This window comes from Blennius ocellaris (genome assembly GCF_963422515.1).
Source record: "Blennius ocellaris genome assembly, chromosome: 8".
NCBI lineage: Eukaryota > Metazoa > Chordata > Actinopteri > Blenniiformes > Blenniidae > Blennius > Blennius ocellaris.
The window spans coordinates 12,068,000-12,089,905 of record NC_137657.1 but is presented as its reverse complement, the minus strand read 5'-3'; the positions used below and the strand labels follow the sequence as shown (position 1 = coordinate 12,089,905).

The following is a 21,906-nucleotide window of genomic DNA, read 5'->3' as shown; positions in this document are numbered from 1 at the left end:
TTGTTTGATTTGTAAACAAATGTAAAATATCACATGGTTTATAATTAAGATTTTTTTTTTTAAGCAATTATTAGGTACCGGTAATGTAAAATCTAGGGTTGTGAACAATATATTTTGATGGCAGTCGAACAATCCAAGCTCATGTGCAAAATATATGCACATTGTATCACTAAGTCCTATTTTATTTTTTAACATATTGAATATTCAGATTTTAGGTGGGGACGATTCAGGAGTGTGAATGACGTAACAGACTGGTAGAACCTTTTACAAACATTCACACAGGCTATTTCATCACTATGAAATATGAAAAAACAAACAAACCGTGTTGTTTTCATCCATCTGCATTTTTCATCTTCTAAGTACTTCAATGCTAAAGTGCAACATTGTGGAGCAATTATTGAGTTTCTCTTGTACAAACAGGTCTTCTGCAACAAAACAGCAAGTTAATTATAAATTAATATTACCACTAATATGGTTTTGCTCCACATTTTCATGTTTAGCCGTAGTTTGTGGAATTGAACTGTGATGTACATGTCCGTTTTATTTACTATGTTGAAAGACGTGAACAATAAATGCTCCAAACTGGCATGAGGGAGTTTGAATATTAAAATGAAATAAGTAATGAAACTGTAAAGTTTAGTAGTTTATTGGCACAAACAAATTCCATCCTATGGAAGGAATTAAATAAGGGTGACAAGATACTGCAAGTTAATTTTAGGGAAATGTAAGAGACGTCAACATTAAATACGTGTTTTTAGGTGAAAACATGCAAACTGGACATCAGTTGTGCCAAACCACCGAGCAAATTGTAAAAAAAAAAAAAAAAGTAGATTTTGTTTCTTGCCAGTGACAGTTTTTTGGTGTGTGGGATATTTCACTTTATTTTCCACCAGAAACTTATCTTTGAAGTTGGCTTCATGTTGAGATTAGTGTCATTTCTCTGTATGAGTGTAAAATATAAAACTCTGCACCCTCACAGAGAAACACTTTCAATTTAAAGGTTATCGTGGCATCATCTCACCAGTCCGACCCACTCAGGGTGAAATGATGCTGTATTAAAATGTGTTTGACACCCCTGGACTTTGTTCCCACTGAGGTGAGGTGAGCGTTGGAACCACTAACCTCTGTTTAGTCCTTATGAACGCTGCACAACACTTCATACTTAGGTTGTTGTTTTTGCTGTTTGTTGTTTGCTTTACACATGCATCACGTTGTTTTTTTTAACTATTCCATCAAAAACATTTAAAAAGACCAATCCTTTGGGTTTTTTTCAAAGGTTGTTTTTTTTATTTAATTACATTTTATTGTCATTGTTTACTAGATTATCACTGTAGAATCCCACCACACACCCAAAGGTCTTCACAGGGTGAGATTCCCCGGGATTAAAAATCCAATACAAGATCAATATAAACCTTGATGAGCTCCATGTGGGAATAGTATTAAAGGTATGTTTTGTTCTTTTTTTCTGTCCCCATCATCATCATCATGATGATGATGATGATCCGGACCATGACAATGCGCGGTGTGAGTCTGACGTAGGCTGGCGGAGGAGAAAAACACAGACAACCTCCAACACTGAGAGGAGGAGAGGAGAGAGGGAGGGAGGGAGGGGAGAGAGAAATATTTAAATATAGCAGGAGGAGGACTAGCGGGTGGTTGTTTGCAGCGGGCTGAGGATGCACAATAGAGAGTCTCACACACCGTGTTTAATTGCGGATTAGAGGAGGAGGGACGAAGAGGAGGAGGAGGAGGAAGAGGAGGAGGGGGGAGAGCACAACAAGGAAGGAGAGGAGACGCTCTTTATTATTAGGAGAGGAGGAGGAGGAGGAGGGAGACGGAGACGGCAGCAGCAGCAGCGTGAGCCCGGAGACAGCACAGACCGTGGCGGGGGGGACCGGAGCGAGGAGGACACCGACACCGACAGTCGGCCGCGGCGCTCGGATGGTGTTGTTGTTGCCGTCGCTCCGGACGCGGCGACGATGCGGCCCCACTGCTGGGTGATGGTCGTGCTGGCGGGGATCATGTCGTACTTGAGCCCGGAGAGAGCCCTCGGAGCGCCGCAGAGGGAAGGTGAGCGGAGCCGGAGGAGGAGAAGGAGGAGGACGAGGAGGAGGAGGAGGAGGAGGGGGGTGTTAAACCTGTGAGTGATGCTGGAGAAAGGAGGAGAAGAAGGGGGGATGTAGTGATGAAAAGGCCTCTGGATGCTGTATTATCAGTTTGAACTGAGACTCCGTCCTTTCTTCTTCTTTTTTTTTTTTTTGCAGTGACTTAATGAAAACAGGCTGCCTGGCTGGTGGGAGGGGAACACATTTGCATGCAGTGATGAAAATATTAAGGGGGGTGTTTCGATCTCGGGCCTCTCTCAATCATCGATGCCTTTTCTTAGATTAAAAAAAAAAAACAACAAAAAAAACACGGAGTGTGTGTGACCAGCTTAAAACCCGTCGGTCAGTGTAGAAATCTCCTCTATAAATAGCCTCTCTCCTGACACCTCTGAATATTTAGCCTATTAACCACTGCTGGCATCTTTAATTCCTCCTGTCTCCGTGTTTGTGTTTGTGTAATGTGTGCAGTCATTGTATGCTGGTGTATTGTTTTGATCCGGTGGCTGCTGGGGGAGAAGGAGAAGGAGGAGAAGGAGGCCCTGCATGTGTTGTTGGGTCCCTCTATTTATATGCAGTGTCTGTCTGGACATGTGTCTGGGGAGAGACGAGAGAATAGCACTGCTCGGGAACTGTGCGTCAGGAATTGGAGACACGAGTTTTGTTGGTGCTGCATGTCCTCATAGGGAGGCCACACCACCACCACCGCCACCACCACCAGAGAGACAGCCACCCCATCACCTGTTTTCAAGGAGTGATGATCAGCAATTATGATCAGTGAATTAGATGCATTCCTCTGTGTTTAATGAGCTTGATCTCATTTGGACTGATTATCTATGGGTTTTTTTTTTTTTGGGGGGGGGGGGGGGGGGGGGGGTCCAGTGTGTTAATTGTCTTGCATTAGCAGCAGGCTGAGCCTTTCAGCAGCCAACCACACTCATACACTCAAGGTTTTCTATTCCGAGCACATCCTCAGGTTTTTTTTTTTTGTTTTAACAAATGATTCTTCTTCTGACTGTGTCGCAACTTTCTGTGAGCACTACAACTAGGAGGATGAGTAAAAAGAGAGATTAAAGACTTTCTCAGGAATATCACTTTATGTCTTGGATTTTTATTTTTTTTTAATTTGAGGGGGGTACTGATGCTGTTTTTACAATATTTATCAAGCTACTAAATTATTGAATGCCCTTTTAAAATTTATGTATGCAGTGTTTACAATATCATGACCCTGTGAAGGAATGCATTTTTGGATTTTCATGAACGACATGGAGAATGAAATCGAGATCTTTCGAGCCACTTTAAAAGAGCACAGTTGTTTATTGTAGTGGATCTTCAATTATGTAAACTACAGTTTGTTTTTTTTTAATTGTGGTTTTTTTTTAAGATAGTTTTTGAAACATGATTTTGCAGTGCAGCACCATATTTAATTTGCTGTTTTTTGTCTACAAAGAAAAGCAACCCATATGGATACAAAGTCCATTTTCAGATTTAATATACATGTACTTCACTCTATTCAAGACGAGTTGGACGTCCTCACTCTGTTGAAGGTGTCACTGTTCCTCTTTGTTGTCATGATCAATACGTGTTTTGGCTTTACATTATGGCTACAGAATTGAACCTTTCTACAACACCTGAAGGGTATTTAACCACACTGCCCTGCCCCTTTTCTTTTCTACAGATGGTTCACTGCCCACAATCGGCTACGTTGAGGTACAAATATCAAATGTCCCAATCCCTCCCCTCTCTTTCACCTGAGTAGTAAACCTTCCTGATTTCAGTAATTCTTTCCAGTTTCCAATCCCTCCCTAATAAGAGCTCCTTTTTTTTTTTACCCAAACAACAACTCCAGCCAACCCTTCCCTGCTTCTTAACTGTGTTTCCTGAGTGGAATGCTATTTCTGATACTTCCCCTCTCCCCATGCTTTTTCTCCTCACTGGAATGGTACATGCTCCCAGGTGCTAACTTTTATTCCAGTCTCTGTTTCCTTTGACTGATTTCGACAATGGTTTTCGTCTTTAACCGAGTTTGTTTTCCTGCTTTTTTTCTCTCTCTCTCTCTATCCCCAAATCCCTGATGCAAACTGTCCATTGGGGTTCTCCACTGTGTCCCAAACCTGCCACTAAGAAAATGCTCCAATGGTTTCCCTCTAAACAAGCACTTAAGCAACACGATTTTAAATTCTCCCGATTCGTTGAAGTCTCTCTCTTTTGCTCCTCGCTCAGTCATACCTCCCCGTGTTACAGCCTCTTGTGGAAGCACAAATACCGCTGAAATTCAGTGTTGAATCTTTCCTCTTGTGTATTTCCTTCCTGTCTCTCTCCTAGTTACACAGACCCGGGCTGCATCCCTCTCTCCTCCACCCTACGTTGTCATCCTCATCTCTTGCTCGGGGCTCGTCTCTTTTGTTCTGCTGCTCCTCACCTGCCTGTGCTGTAAGAGAGGAGGAGTGGGGTTCAATGTAAGTCTTCCACATGTAAGAGATTTATTCACCTCTCTTTCTTTCCTTTGTTTTGTCACACATTTTTTTTATGTGTGTGTGTGTGTGTGTGTGCGTGTGTGCGTGCGTGTATGTTCTTTGAAAATGTCATCTCAAATGTCAGCATTTCTCATTTAGTAAAGCAGTGCATCTCTGATCCTAACGACCAGACCTCCTTCTCTGTGGACTGTGTTTTACTTCGCCATCGCAGACAGTTTAATATCCCCACAGACGCAGCTTTTCACTGTCTGCCCTTGACAGTCACTGCCAAATACAGTTGTGTCTCAAAGCGAAAGAATATATCATTATTCACGTTCATTATCATGCCAGCATTGTAACTCTTCTGCGCTGTCGTGGCTCAAACCAGGAGTTTGACAATGCAGATGGGGAGGAGTGTTCTGGCGGCTCGAGTCCGATCCAGGAAGACAGCCTGTCCTCATGTCCCTCACTCCCCGAGGTCTACACCTTGCCTGTGAGGGATCGGCCCAACTGCAACGCCCTGCAGGATGGAGCAGGTAACCACCTCAAGCGACTCAACATATTCGCCAAGTCTCATTTCGGCAAAGCTTCACGCCGTCTTTACGAAGCTCTGTCCTGCACTAAACTCTCCCGGCATCCGCTGGCTGAATCACTGATGCGTATCCATTAATGGTTTCAAGCTGAGAGCAAAACCAGTAATACTGGACTCCCTACTGAACCTCAGTGAAGTGGAAACAATGGTGTGGAGCCGGGCTCTGTGTGAGCTGCCTGACCTGGATACTCAGGCACAGACATCAATGATAGCAGCATGTGGACGACATGGATTTTTGTCTCAAGACAAGGGAGGGGGTATTTTTTAAAGCCTTGATTCCCATCCATCTACCAGTATGGATCCACTTTATCCAACTTCGGGCTGTGAGGTGCTGGAGCCGGTCCCAGCTAATGATGGGTGAATTCAGGCTCCATCTGAAACAGGTTCTTATGTTCAACCACGTCCACACCGACGGGTCTTTTTTTCTTTCGGGATTGCCAAATAACCTTGAAGACTTATAAAGTCGGACAATGAGAAAGACCTTTTTCTCCGTGTTCTGCACCTTAAAACATGAACACGTGAGGATGAAATTAGCGTTTGTCATGTTTTGGGCGTCATATCATCCAAAACATCACATTAGTAATTGCACAATAGTTGTAGCTAATATTCATTCTCGTTAATAACTTTGTATAAACAAATCAGAAAATTATATTCATGAAATTCATGAAAGTTTTCTTCAGCCCTCTGGGAAATCATTAGGTGTCCAATTTTGGTTGCTAAACAGTGTGTACACACACACACGCACTGCCCTCTACACATAATCAGATAAGCTGAAACTCTCAAAACCCTAAAGTCATATTTTCGCAGTTAGTTACATGTATATCATTTAGATTATAAGCATTATGTATGTCTAGCTAGAGCTACTATATGTATTAATATAATCAATCCTATCATAGAATCTAAACCTCACCCTCGGTCACTATTCAGTCACCAAATTTGCATTAATAATGCATTTTTAAATAAAGCAGACTTCTTCTGTCGTTGAACCTTTGGAATGCTTTTTTGTTTTGAATTTTCAGTTATGTACATTTTAGAGCAATGGTGTTGGGTTTAAGAAAAAAAAATGTAAACTGTACCTCTGAAAATGCAGTTGCACTCCTGAGTATGTCACTTTTCAACCATAATTTGTTTGTCAGTCTACAGAGAAATTACTGCATGTCAGCAAACTTCAAACTGTTTTTTTGACCCTTGTCTTTTTTTTTCTTCTTTTTTAAAAAAAATCTTCTTTACAGACTCCAAATCTCAGTGCTTCAAAAGACACACATTAAACTATCTCCAGGAGATTGGAAATGGGTGGTTTGGAAAGGTAAGACGACGACATCAAACATTTGAACATCAGAGTTGTAGTGCTTATATAAACGATATGAAACACAGGGTGGGTTCTCTTCTTCACGGCATGCTCTTGAAATTCGTATTTAACCCTGAGCACGAACCCAACGACAGACCATGGGGCTCAAAATAGTTTTTAGCGCCAGCCTCCTCCTGCTGGGCGCTCGTCCATGTTGCCGTCCATCGATCTCTCGCAGGTGATCCTGGCTGAAGTGCTGTGCGACTGCAGCTCCTCGCAGGCTGTGGTGAAGGAGCTGCGTGTCAGCGCCAGTCCTCTGGAGCAGAGGAAGTTCCTGGCTGAGTCGGAGCCGTACAGGTGAGTAAAAAAACCGCTGAAGCAAAAGGAGACATTTTTAAGGCTTTGTAACATTTAGTGAACAAGAACCACTGCAGGCACGAGCGGTGGTTATGGAATAATGATAAATATAGAGTAACAGCACCAAAGGAAAGAAGAGGATTGAAGTGAGTGACTCAGTGATGTTGGTTGCACCAGAATGTCTTGCTAAGGTTTGCTTACAAAATCACACTTTGACTTTCAGTTTTTAATATGAAAGGCAAGAAATGAATATTTGATTAATAGTTTACCTGCAAGTTTAATAAAATCTCATCCGGAGATTCAAGAAAAGACTGAACATGTTTTAAAGTACATTTGTAGTGATTTAAAATAGTTAATTTTTTCTTTGTTGTACAAAAAAGACATCTTGGGGCTTAGTCTGTAATTTGAAGAAATAGTTGACAATATGAAGAAAGAAATCATACCTCTATGTTTCATGAGCAACACAAACCTCCACACAGAGAATTCATTCATTAATTTATTTCAAACCCACTCAAAGCTCATTTGTTACACTAACATTACCCATAATCTTAACTTCTGGCACAACACAGATGTTCATACAAGACCACACACACACACACACACACACACACACACACACACACACACACACACACACACACACACACACACACACACACACACACTCGCAGGGGATTCATTCACAGGCAGAGCTGACTCTTTCTTTTTTTTTGTTGTTGTTGTTGTTCTCTCCCCGGATCTCTCTACAATGACCCCACAGCAGAAATCACTGTCCCTGCACACAAACATAAATACACGCCCACAGGGAGCCGTTTCCACTCTCATTCACTTGCTGTTCACGCCGTCCGTCTCTCCTGCTCCCGCCGAGCGACGATCTCTCCCCTTCGCCCCGCTACTGTGAAATCTTTTCCCCTCTTGTATCCCAGATGCAGACAAACAAATCTCAACCTCTATCTGCCTCGTTTCAGGAGCCTCAAGCACCCCAACATCCTGCATTGTTTGGGGCAGTGCAGTGAGAGCATCCCTTTCCTCCTTGTTATGGAGTTCTGTCAGCTGGTAAGGAGACATGTGGAGTCTTCATTTGATGTCACACACCTGACTTTTGGTTTTGTTGTTATTTATTTATATAATTTGTGCAAATTTGAACCTTTTATTCGCAGTCTTGTTTTGTTCATATAATAATGACACCAGTCGTTTGACCTCTCCCATCATGTTCCACCATTGCAGTAGGTTTCTAATTGTGATTTAATGACACAAGAAAGGTTTTGTGAGGTCATCGCACCCACTTTTAATGCAATTTGACGAGAGTCGCTCTGCATCTCACTTCAGACATAAAAATAGGTGTTATTATGAATTATAGATGTCCCAGTGCCTCTAAAATGTGTTTTGCATCAGTACAATAGGTTTGTTTTGCTTCTTCCCTGGTTGGCCTAATCACTGACTGATTAAGAAAATCATGCACGTGAACCCTCAGGACAATCAAATGCCTCATATGCCGCCTGTGAGAGAAAGTCTCCTATTGTCCTTTGCTTGCAGAATGTTTGTTTTCTCCTTAAATATTGTCCTCATTTTTACTTTCTTGGCCTTCCTGTAGCATGAAATACCTAATACAAAGGCTGCCAGCTCATTACCATTTCCCCTGCTGCTTTTGAAGCTGTAAAAATATCTAAAAATGGGATTCATTTATTGCAGAAGTCACAAATATCCCCTATACCTATTGAGTGTTGCTACAGAGGAAAAGCACTTGGCACTTACTCGCTTGGCTAAACCTGCTCCAATTTGTTCTGCACTTACTTTTCACTGTTTACATTACTGTTGTTGTGTGATTCAGGGTGACCTGAAGAGGTATCTGCGAGCACAGCGCAAGTCCGACGGGATGACTCCGGATCTTCCGACCCGGGACCTTCTGACGCTTCAGAGGATGGCTTTTGAGATTACCTCAGGTCTGCTGCATCTTCATGAAAACAACTACATCCACAGGTCAGTCACGACTTTCTCCACCTTTCATCGGCGCAGAGGTGTTTCAAAAACACTAATCACACCAGGTGAAGTGAAAGTAACAACAATTCCCCCCCCCCCCCCCCCCCCCCCTGCAGTGATCTGGCTTTAAGAAACTGCCTACTGACCTCAGACCTCACTGTTAGGATCGGTGATTATGGCCTTTCACACAACCATTATAAGGTATGTAGATTTTAGAAAACATGTGTTTTTCCTGATGGAAATTAAATTTCATTAACATCTATAATTATTTATTTTTTTGTGTGCCATTGTGAAGGAGGACTATTACTTAACTCCAGACAAGCTGTGGATCCCGTTGCGCTGGATTGCTCCTGAGCTGCTCGAAGAGTACAGAGGATCGCTCATCGTTACGGATCAAACCAAGACCAGCAATGTTTGGTAAGCTTCAAAGACAAAAATCTCTCTGTGTTAGCAATGTTGCTGAAAACTCTTTAAGCCGATGGCCAGTGTTTGAAGTGTTTACGCAATAAAAAATATTATATTACACATCATTCTTACATTTAGAAATAAGAAAGAATATTTTCACTGTGTCACTCCCTGAATTGAGTAGTTTTATATGATGCTGATTTCTATTTATGTGTACCATAAGCAACACCTTCAGAGATGCATTGATGTTGTTTGCTTTCAAGTTTGTTCGAGTTTTTTTTTTTTTTTTTAATCTGAAGCACTTTGGTCTTCATGTTTGCTTTAAAAGGTGTTGCAGGAATAATGTTAGGTTCAAGTTTTTGTCAGTAAACAATGTAAAATCCAAATATATATTTTAAAGAAAAAAGCTGGTGAAGAGCACCAAAAAGGAAAACAACACACACATCATCTCAGGCTCAGATGACTGAACAGTTTTCAATTTATGACAAATTTGAATTCTCTTATCATTTCTCTCAGTGTTACATTATAATTGTGTCTTTATTCCTGCCTGAACTCCTACCACACTTCTGTGACAAGAGGTTGAGCCACTGAATAAATCCGAAAGAGCAAGCTTTATACCTATAATTGAATAAATGATGGACTGTTAATCACAACTTATTTGTTTGGTCTGTAATTGTAACATAATAAATCATCCAAATGCTGTTCAACAGACAGTGTATTGGAATAATACTAATGAACTATTTTGCCAGGTTGCCATACTTTTGAGCTGTTGTTGACTTGGTCACTTCTGTGTAACAAACAAAAAAACCATCCAGACACAAATCAAAGAACAAAAAGCCTCCCTCTTTAAGTATCTCAGCTATTTTGAGAGACAAATGTTCTCATGACCAAGTGTATTGAATCAAAGGGGATTGCTGTGTGAAAGTAGTCTAAAATGCCCGTTGACGGATCTTGGTGGGAGCTCAGTTAGGCAACAAACTATTCAAATACTGTTTTAAACTTTAGTTTGAAGCAAGCTAGAACTGAAGATACAAAGGCAGCCAACCCACAAACACATCATGAGTAATTATAAAGATGAGTCTGATCTTGCTTGTCATGGGTTAAATAGTTCATTATAGTCTGTCAGCAGTCTTGATGCATGAGGCAGGCCTGTTATGTCTGGAGGACTGTATGAACGACCTGACTATCTACCGTTTCATGCAATTTACTGAACTAACTAATATAGAAAAGTCCAAGCAACTAAAACACCAGAAGAGAAAAAGTATTTGTATTTCTTTTCATTTTTCTCCGACAACATAATGAAGCAATTCCCGCAACGAGCAGAAAGGGTTTTTGAATACATCTCACTTGAAAGTTCAAAGCTTTTTCTTTGGGATGTGTAGCTTTCGGAATATTATGTAACAAAATGTCATCTGTGAAAATCAGTCTCTCATCTGTTCAACCCTTTTTTCCCCCTACTAGGTCCTTGGGAGTTGTTATATGGGAACTGTTTGAATTTGGCTCTCAGCCCCACCGACACCTGAGTGATGAAGAAGTGCTGACCTTCGTCATAAGGGAAAGGCAGATCACGCTGGCCCAGCCCCGACTCAAACTCTCTCATGCAGACTACTGGTCAGTCACTGATCACTCATCCATTATTAGTATTGTGCAGCAATAGCTGAACATGAATGTAGAGCATTGAGTACTTGTGTTTGTTTTTGTCTGCAGGTATGAGATCATGCAGTCCTGCTGGTTACCTCCATCACAACGACCTTCTGTAGCAGAGATATTCCTCCTCCTCTCCTCCCTCCTCGCTGCCGAGCAAGGAATGGCAAGAGGGAGTGTCGGTGAAGAGGATGAAGAGGATGAAGAGTATGAGGAGGGCAGAGGAAGGAGAGGGGAGAGTGAGGAGTCATTTGAAAGACGCTGGGACTTACTCCGTCCACCTGCTTTTCAGACTGCAGCAAATGAGCGGCACAGGGAGAGAGAGTATGGCAGGGACGACAGAGACAACTCCTACCCCCTGCTGGACCCTGTGGGGAACTGTATCACCCCGTCCTCATCTGAACTGGACGACATCCTGACCGTCACTGAAACTAGCAAAGGTTTGAACTTTGAGTATTTTTGGGAGAAGGCCCATGCCAGACGGGGGTACAAGCCTCTTCCGCCTCCCCAGCCGATTCCAACTGTGAACAATAACCACAGGCAGTCTTTGGACACTCCGACTGTGGTCCCAGTGATAAGTGCTCGCAGTCCCTCCCTTGCCAGCGAGTACTACATCAGATTGGAGGAGCACACGCCTCAAGACAAGTCGCCAACTCTGAAAGGGAGGACACAGTCCTCTTACCGTTCAGATTCAAATTGCCATGGAGACATGGAGCTTGTAGAGATTCGTAGTGGAATGTTGGGAAAGGACCGAGTTCCTTATTGTTCTTCAGACAAGTATGGAAAGGGTCTCCAGACCGTCCGGTCGAGCGAGGTTCAACTCCAGGTGCCCAACACAGGCGTGGCAGAATTCAGAGACACTTCAAGCCGAGTGACTGACTTCTCAGTTGTTGATTTAGGTGATGACGATGAATTGGATAAGAAAAAGAGTGAGGCAGATAAAAAATTGTCCACAAATTCACAAGTTCCAGTTCTCCCTCCCAAGCCTCGCTCGATGTCCATGTCATCAGCCAACCACCTCCATTCACGTCCCCTACCTGCCCCTCCACTTGGATACAGAGGTCTACCCCACTATACAATCGGTGGAAAAATTGAAACAGACCCACATCATATGAGCGCCTGTCCACCTTCGACCACCTTTGACCACCTTGGCTTGCATCGGTCCCGACAGACTCTGCCGCCTTCGCCATCCCTCTCCCCTTCCCTTCCCCCTTCGAGCCATCCAATATACCCTCAGCCTCCTCAAATGTGCCCCCCACCTCTTCCCCCCCACTCCAAAACTCAAAGGAGTTGCACCAGCTACAACACAGCTGACTCTTACTTGAACTATACTAAGCTGCACATGCAGAGAACCAACAGAGACCCGCTATCCTGTGACTTGCCGGACAGAGAGAGTGACACCAGGCATGCAGCACCACTGCACACTTTCAAGGACACTTCTCACTCGCGTGTGAAAGACTTTGACTCTCCAATTCGACGAGAGAACCCTTTGCGTCCTATTTATCGAAACCTACCCCGCCCCCAGCCCACAGACCCTCAGATGGAGAGGCAGTCATCATCGAGTCCCACCTATTCAGATGAGGATGACTCTCCTTTCATGTCTCCAGAGAGACCTGGTAGCGGGACGACTGTTCACCACTCCAGCCTGTCTGAGGACGCAGACCCAACCGCTGGTGAGGTTTTCTCCAGGGGAATGAAAAGGACTCAGTCTCGCCTTGACACTATCCTGCCTGCTATTTGGAAGGAAGACGCTGAGCTTCAGGCAGAACGTGTGGCCGCAGCCAAGAAATCCCCAATGCATTTGTTTCTGACGGAAATATCGAGCATAGCAGAGCCAGGGGAGTCCAAGTCAGAGGCTTCGTGGGAGAAGGAGAAGGAAGAGAAAATAGATGGTGAAAGGTGGGGAAACTTTGTGCTGCCCAACAGGGGCATGCGCCGCTCCCAGTCACTGATCACAGAGTTGGGCTCAGGAGGACGGTCATGGGAACAAGAGAAACACATAAACAGAACACAGGTCGAAGATGACAATACTGTTTCTAAAGAATCATTCCAGGGTGACCTTTTTCTGACTGAGATTGACACAGGAAGAGATACGGATAGAGAAGAAGCATCAGATAATGATACAGTTAAATACCTTTATCCAGGTGGATCTAGATTGCGGCCCTATGTCTGTGCTCCTGGTCTTCCCTCATACACAGAGGCTGAGGAAGCCTACTCAAAAGGTATACGAAGATCTCGCTCTCTCCTGTCTGAGATCACAATCGACAAGCAAGAGTCTGAAACACTTTCAACAGAAAAGGAGCCACGGAGAACTGAAATGACCAGGGAGGAGTTCCTGAAAGAGATTCAGTCAGCAGAGACATTTCTAACTGAAATCATATCAAGACAAAACGCTGCCGCCAATAAAAAGGACATAGATTCATCTTACTCCCCTACTCCACTGTCCCCCGAATATGAATCTATATGCATTGATCCCACCTCTGCTCAGACGATCAGATTCCAGTCAGAGAGTTCCTTACGAGCATCCAACAAAGGCAAAGATGATACGCAAACTGAGGCCATCTATGCCCAAGTCACAAAGCGAGCTAAGAAGAGTGAGATAAAAGTTTCCATGAGACCAGAGATCCCAGTTCTTCACATTGGATCACAGCCACTTAAACTGGATAGCCAAGAAAAGAATGCTGACCACTGCCAGTCTGGTGACTTTGTTTTTTCAGAAATCATGCCCAAAAATGGTTTATTGCACAACCAAACACCCACTTGTCACGAGGAGGAGGATTGTTCAGAGGGTCCTGCTTTACCTGCCAGAGGAGAGCAAACGGATCTGTTAGAATCCTCTCCAACTGAATCCAGCGAGAGCACGAGAGAGTCTAACACTGTGATCCTGCATGAGAGCAAAGCCCTCATTACAAACGAAAGTGAGAAGGCTATGGTTATTGGGAATGGTGAGATAATAAAAGATGACCTTCAAGCTCACAGCCTCGAGAGGGGAGATCAAACACATTCAAAGGCTGATACGGCTTCACATGACCCTGAGAAAACAGCTGATTTGGAAAGCTCAAAAAATGAAGGTTCTCATGGTAATGAGAGCTTTGCAGACACAAAGAGGCAGAATTCATTTCAGCATAATGACTGTGATCAAGAAAAACATTGTCACATTGCCCAAAAAGGATCCACTCAAGCAGCCACTCCAACTACACCAGATTGTGACCCTTCTTCGGATGTCTCACTCGTCACCCCTACAGACTCAGTCCTGTCGCCGATGACATCCAGCTCAGCCGACTGCCTCACACCTAGTGACTCATGGACAGGAGGAGGAGGGAGCAGCGGGTGGCGGGCTCTTGGAAATGAAACACCACATCGAGACTCTGCCTATTTCTCAGACAGTGACTGGGAAGGTGACGGGATGAGCCGGAGGAGCAGTGATGGACTTATTGCCTCCCGGCCGAGCAGCAGCCGAGGAGGTGACCGGGGGGTACTGACTGGCATAGAGGAGAAAACTGAGGAGGAGGGAGAGATGGTAGAAAAGAGCCCATTAAGAAACTGTATACAAACAACAGCTGAAGAAACAAAACCTGTAAAATGGACAACCGCAGAGATCTGCGAGGACAAGGATGCACTACATGAAAATGCTCCTGAAAATAATACGTCTCACTTGGGCAATGAAAAAGATGTGTTAAACAAAGGGCTGAACTCTGTACAAAGAGACGATTCTGGTATTTTCTACAATGAGAGCAAAAACTCAGATTCCCAGGCTAAAGACTGTGTTGACCTGATTGATAAACTGTTTTCAAAACTAGATGATAAACCAATAAAAGGGCTCTCTCACAGTGATGGCTATGTGATAGATAGTCATTACACAGATGGCATCATTTCTCAAATAACAAATTGCAAATATCAGGACTCTGCAGAGAGCAAGTTGAGTCTAGACTGCAACAGCTCTGCTGAGACAAATAGTCTGATCAAGTCTGTAGGTGGCAGTCAGACAAAAGATTTAATGCTAAAACCAAGCAGCAAAGACATGACCAGTGTGACTGAGACAAACAACAAACTTATTACTCTGAATTCTATGAAATCTGGAAATGAAAGCGTGCAATCTGTTTCATTATTCACGGAGTCCAGATCACCTGAACTGTGTGGCATTCAGTCCAGTGATAACAAACATGACTATACCCTTGCGAATGACGCCGGGAAGCCCCTTGGTGGTGTGACGGATCTTTGGTCTGAACGTGCAGCTGAGGAACCTGAGAAATGTGAACTAAAGCCTGGCATCGACCACAATGAGCTCGGCCTCAGAAATCTTCATTGTTCTGACGGCAGTGAAGGCGGAAGGTTCAGGACAGAGACAGAGGAGCAACACGCTGCTGCAGAGCTGAGCAGCGCAATGAAGGAAAAGTCTCCTCTGAGGGCAACGGCACATAGTACGGACTCTGATGACAAGGCAGATCAAGACTCTTGCGAGAGACTGGATGTCAAAACTGAAGAGTTGTGGAGTGCTTTGGATGAGGATGAGGAAAGACCACGATCAGGAGTTGTGAAGGGAGAGTTGGACTGTCACCGCTTCTCTCACTCAGGGGACCTACGCTTGTGGCCTGATGAGAATGACCAGTGGGCCTCTCCTGAAAAGAGAAACCAAAACGAACTGAGATCTGAATTTTTGTCCGGGTTTGGCAATCAAGCGTGGGAAGTGGGGGAGAGGCTTGTTGTGGGTGAGGAATATTGGGAAACTGAGGAAAATGACGAACTTGCTGGAAGTGAACCTCACCCTGCTGTCCTGGAGGGCTGTGAAGAAACCTGGAACAATGAGACGCAAGGACTAAGAAGCACCCATGCTCTGAAAGAGTTGTGGGACTCTAAAGAGAATGATAACCATCGGATATTTGCAGATGTACAGCAAGAGGAAAACATTGAAAACCTGGGGGACATTGAGAGTTTTACTGTGTCCCCAAAAGGAGAAACTTCATCTATTGAAGTAGAGAATATTGAAATCCCAGAGGCAGAGATGAGGAACCGAGATGACAGGAAGATTTCATCATGTCTGAGTGCAGTCCAGGACAAGGAAGGTCAGATAGACAGCACAGAGCCGGAGGAGAATCAAAATTTTAACAAATGGCCTCAGAATGAAATTGCCAAGACCCAGGAAGAGACATCAGCAGACCAAGAGGATACCTCTCATCTGGAGAACTACTGCAGCCAGACTTTAAAAAATGAAAGGTCAAACATCTCTATGTGCATCACTGAATCTGTTGAAATAAGCCTAGACGCAGAGGCTGAAATTGGACCCTTGCTCGACGGACAAAGTGTAGAAGAAAGCATAAGCAATGTGAAAGCAGAGGAGGACAGTAAGGACCTGCCTCTTCCAGCCGCTCCCAGTGACCTTGACCCACAGAATGACATGGATCAGTCTTTTCCACAAGTAGACAATTTCAGCTCCGTAGATTTTCCAAGTCCTCCACAAAGCATAGATCTGGATGTGCAAGATGATAAATTGGAGAGTTTAAATGACTCTTTTCCGAGCCCGCCACCATCTGTTACAGAGGAAGAAGAGTTTATTGGTCACATTAATCTGGAAGACTTTATTGCCAGTGCCGAGACAAAGCAGTATATTTCTCCAGCACACAGCAACGAACCGTGCTTTTCTCCCACTAACGACACAGATGCCTTAGAGCCACCGCTGCAAGAATCACCACCTGCTACAACTCAGAATAAGGGGATTTCAGCCAACTTGAATATCCCTGTCGTACGTATAACACTGAGTGATGAGAGCGACCTTCTGTCCAACACAGAAATTCAAGACGATCATGAAATCGTGTCACCTGAAGTGGCCTCCACAGCCCAAAATCCTGTCAACAATCTCCCAGAGCTGTTGATTTCTGAGTGGAAAGATCTGGATGAGGAGCCTCTGGAGGATTTTGAAAAATTGGAACAACTTTGTTGCATTTCTGGGGATGAAGAGGAAACTCTGGGAGACCTGTTCTTGGGGAACCTGGAGCTTCTGGAGTCTTTGAAGAAAACACCAGATCAGAAAGGCGGCAGTGCGGCTGATGGTGACACAGGTGATGTGGCGCATGACCCGCCCGCTCCTGAGGGAAGCACCATGGGTTCTAAAGAGCACCAGCCTTCTGAAGACTCGGCTGAATCTGTGCAGCCCATAAAACTGGACCCCACAGACAACCTGTCACCTCAGGAGGATGGTAAAGACAGTCAGAGGTCAGCAGCACAGACACCTGACACCAAGGACCACGGAACTCTTTCCAAGATGACAACAAAGAATGGTCTCATGATGCAGGTGAGCAGGTTTTCCAGTTTATCGTATGTGTAGAAGCTCTACCTCTCACGCTTATTCACTCTCTTTATGATGTTTGCTGTTTTTTTTTTTCTTCAGGTATGTGAGGAGAGACTACAATTCTCCCTCAGTGAAAATGTGAAAACAAATGTGCTTTGGGGTTCCACTGTTAAAGATACTGTTGTGCTCCGGCCTTGGGGAGATCAAGTGACAGAGACCAACAGTGAGCTGGGTGCTGTAAACGAACATGAGGATGAGAGGTAGGAAGACCACTCTTCACATTCGCTCAACGTCAGTTCACCTCAAGCAGCAGGGTCCTCTTGAAAAAATGCACTTGGGTTTGATTATAATTGCCTTGGTTTTGCGATATCAGCTCTCAGCTGGGTTTAATTTTTGTGCTGCTCAATAGAAATCAACCGAAATACGTTTTTTTTTTACACAATACAGTGTCCATTGTTGCTGTCAGTAATTCCCATTTTGATGAATTTTGATGAAAAACTATTTAATGTAATTTCAAATATTTTTGGTGGAAATATTAACGACTTCAATTTAATCTTTAATGCTTGGATATAAAATCAAAGCAACCAAAAGTTTGATAGCACAAGGTGACAATGTGATATGGTTTATGGATTCATTGGCTTTATCTTTGGTGTTGCTTTAGCCAAGAGGACGAGGAGGCTGCTCCAGGCACAGAGGCCCTCACAGAGTCTGATGAAACTAAATCTGAGCCGCTCACTGCGATGGAATCATCTGACGTCACAACATCTCAACCTGCTGCAAACCAGGCAATGAAAGGTAGTGTTCATGCTGCAGTGCACACCCACTCACAGGTGGAGAAGAAAACCATACAGGACTTTATTTTTAAAATTTTTTGAGAGTAGGAAAGATCAGATAAAAACAAGAAAGAATTCAAAATAGGTGTCAGAGTGTAGGGTGTGTATTTTGTGTACTTTGTGTGTTCCACGTGTCTTTGGATTTAAAAGTTCAGTATATGCTGCAAATCATACTTCATTCCTTCTTTAATTCTGTTTGTGTGAGTGTGACGGGGGACAGTTGAGAAGAACCTGTCCACTTTTTCCTCATATCTGTTTTTTATTTTTTCTCCGCTCACTTTTTCATAGCAAAACTGGCTCGCCTGTCTCTTGCCCTCCCGCCCCTCGCTCTGACCCTCCCGCTCACCTCATCGGGTAAAGGAGGGTTCGGGGATGGGGCCATTGGAAATCGTATCGGGAGACGGAGAGGACTGTCATCGGGGAGCGACCCAGACGAGGAGGAGGAAGACGAGCAGGAGGACGAAAGCTCTCGGAGGGTGATCGTGGTCACGGAGACAGACGTGGACAAGCGTGTCGGTCTGAGGAGCCTGCTGAAGTCTCCCAAGGAGCCGATGGACAGAGAGAGGGACAGAGGACGAAATGTGTCCTTTTTCGATGATGTCACAATCTATCTTTTTGACCAGGTATTTCCTCTTCATTCAATTGATGATTATTAATGAAGGATCTTCTTAAGATTACAAGATTAAGATTTTTTTTAATTTTATTTTTACTGAACCAGGAAACTCCAACCAATGAGTTGAGCAATTCAGCCCCCACAAGTCCTGCACCTGTGTCTGTCAAAAGCAGCAAACTGGATTTACACGGTGAGTTCAGAAACTGTGTTGAAAGTGTACAGTTTGAATCTCTATTATGAAACAAAACACAAAGACTTAGAAGAGCTTGAATGGTGCAGAACAGGAACGACGGCCTATCAAGTGACATATATTGGTTAAAATATGGCTAGGCCTGCCTCCGTAGTACTAATTATTCATATGGCCCCACCATAGTCAAAATCAATGAATGATGTTAAAGTGAATATTTGCTTTCCAGCATTAGCATTCGTCTCATTCATGCGCTTCACCACACAGCTGTTAGCGCAACCCTCGACTCCGAGTGAAACAGAATTCAGACTCATTTATCTTCTTGTTTTCATGCAGTTGTGTCAGTTATTTCCCACCTCAAGCCGGAGAATGACGTAATGAAATCAGACAACAACACACTCGCCCCCACCCCCCGAAATGGAAAACCTTCAGTTCTCCTCTCCGAGCATGCAGCCAGAATTAATCTTCTATAATTATCCCCCACAACACGGTGACATGTGGAACCGAGCAGGGACGTTAATCCTGCCCTCAACCAACAATGCCGGCCTGAGCTGTGTTTCCCCAACACATCTTTGGCTGCTCTCTCCACTTCCACCATCCATCCTGTGCTCTCATCACTTCATTTCTCGGAGTGATAAATATTCCGAGTTTCCTTTTGGGCTGTACTTTTACCCAAACACCAAAATTAGATGCTTTCATGATCTTTTCAGTTCAGACTTCAAAGCTGCGAAGGAACATGCTGAGTTCCCTTTGAGATAATTTTAACTCAAACTGTCTCACCTCAGTGTGCTCGTATTAATAGAAGAAGATTATTGGTTTATTTTCTCTGCTGCATTTGGTTTGTCCCCTCCTCACTCAGTAGTTTAGAGTTCAAGGGGGGGGGGGGGGGGGGTAGAAAGGGTTAAACTTAATTAGGGGCCCTCAAACGTGACGTTTGACTTTAATATTTAGATTACCAAATAGAAATTAACTTTTAGATTGATCAGTTAGATCATTTATTCACTCTTTGAATTTTTTGTTGGAAAAGTTAATAATTTGTCTTTGTAAAGAAGGCGTGTATAACTTTTTCATGTTCCATTGTCACTATTAGTATTAGATTGGACAGGTCCTCTTGCTCATATTTTCCACGTTTTTAAAGCAGTTTGTTACTTTATCATTGTCATCTATCGCATAGTAGAACATTTATTAAAAAATTTTTACAGTGATAAAGACACAAACTTGTCCTCAAATGATGATGGTGTAGGTTTGACTTTTATTCAATATTCTATAGTACAATAACAGGTGGCAATGTTGTGAAATCAGTGAAATCACAAGCCACGTGTTCCAGTCGGAGGCGGCAATAGCTCCACACATCTTTCATGTAAATAAGTATACAAATAGTTGTGCATCAACAAGTGGTGGAAGTGGAAATACCAGTTTAACTTCTTTGCTGAAGTTAAAGTGTAAAACAAAAAGCTTTAAAATGTGTAAATGAATGTTAAGTCAAGAATCAACCCTTTGAACAAGGTTTGTATCGGCTGCCCTCTGGTTTTTAATAGAGTTATCAGAATTCATATTAATTAAAAAAAGGATGGACAGTTTACAGACCTGCACTTAACCTGGGCACAGTCTGTGACAGTGTTGTTTTTTTGGTTTGTTTTTTTTCAAAATGTTTGATCGTTTTTGTTGTTCTAAACTTTTTCTGCAGGACCGCACGTCAAGAGCAAAGACTCAAGGCGGAAAGATGATTTATCAATCAAACCCAGGTCGCCTGTTGGGTCCGGTCCAGTGTCTTCATCGCGCTTCACTGTCAGCCCCGCAGACGACCCCCACTTGGTGTGACGCTACAGGCCGTCACAGGAACCTTCAGAGCTGAACCCTCTCGGACTGGCCAGTAAATTAACCCAACAACCAGCCGCTCATCCAGAGGATATTTTTTTATTGAATAGGCACCTGAACGAATGAAAACTCTGCCCCTAAAAGTTGGACACATTCCAGGTTTTACCAGCGACAGGATTTTGTATGAGAGCGGCTGTGGAGCTCCTGTCCGCCACTGTTTACAGAGTTTATTCACGGAAAAGGCAGCATATGCTTGGAGAAGAGGAGCCGGGAGCTTTGTAAAATCTGAACCAGATTTGACAGCTATGCAGTGGGAGTCTTGCTGTGTACCAGCTTATCTTCTCTTTTTCTGCTTCATTCTGTTGTATTGTTCCCTGGGTGTGCGGGGAATGCACTTTCTTCCCTCCTTCATCTGTCCGCGTAGACGCTTGGCATCCAGTCCTCCCTTCATCAGAGACCTTCTTCATCGCAGTCATCGAGTTGTTCTTGTAGGCAGCAGTTTGAACCAGAACTTGCTTGACTCCTGTACTCCTTAGCATTTGTACAAATATCATAATACAAGTGTATACAACATCATTTTAGAGCTGTTTACTTTTAGATGTATTCTTAGACTGCACGAAAAATGAAACAATCTTTGTTTCTTCATGCTTTTATTTCCAAAGATATTATCATTTCCCTTTATTATATAATTTCTGAATTTCTGATATGATTGACTGTATTTAGGTAAAGCCAAGTTTTATTTATTTATTTATTTATTTATTTCCATTTTACTTTTAATTGACGCGATTAACATATATACCTTTAGCTCTAATTTGTTTGGGACAGAATGCATCTAGGTTATACCTTCTCTAAGAACTTCATAACAAATAAATCAAAAATATTTTCCCAAACGTCTTAATTGCTAATGAACAAAAGTATTTTGTATAATTTTACTTGTTAATATATTCCAACCTGTATGGAAATACGTCCTGTAATGTTTCATTACTTTCCAATGTCCATGAATTTTTAGCTGTCTTGTCTTTCTTTTATCTTGTTTAATGACAGTTAATGTAGCTTAGCATGAAAAAAATTCATGAGTAAATAACTCCATTTGTTTGTGTATATGTTAATTTATCCCATTTTCTACTACTAACAGTCCATCCTGAGGTCGAGGTCCAACTAGTCAATTTGTTTAGTCTGTTTAAATGTTGGTTTAAACTTGTATTGTTTAAAGAATGGTTTTCAAGGGGTAATGTATAAATACGGGGAAATAAAAACTACAAAATGTGAACATCCTATTTGAATAGTTTCATGACGAGATCTTGTTTGACATTTAAAAACACTTTTATCATAATCTTGGATGAAT

At 43.1% G+C, this 21,906-nt stretch overlaps 1 protein-coding gene across 1 annotated transcript; it reads left to right on the top strand.

Annotated features, from left to right (window-relative positions):
* Positions 1-14,086: 14,086 nt before the first annotated feature.
* Positions 14,087-21,081, top strand: lmtk3 (lemur tyrosine kinase 3; the record flags this gene model as incomplete). Its single annotated transcript, XM_080500477.1, has 7 exons — positions 14,087-14,804; positions 15,060-17,113; positions 17,210-17,370; positions 17,772-17,905; positions 18,232-18,566; positions 18,662-18,746; positions 20,431-21,081. 7 exons carry the CDS (start codon positions 14,087-14,089, stop codon positions 20,562-20,564), a joined length of 3,621 nt encoding a protein of 1,206 aa, XP_080356603.1. The 3' UTR covers positions 20,565-21,081.
* Positions 21,082-21,906: the final 825 nt, after the last annotated feature.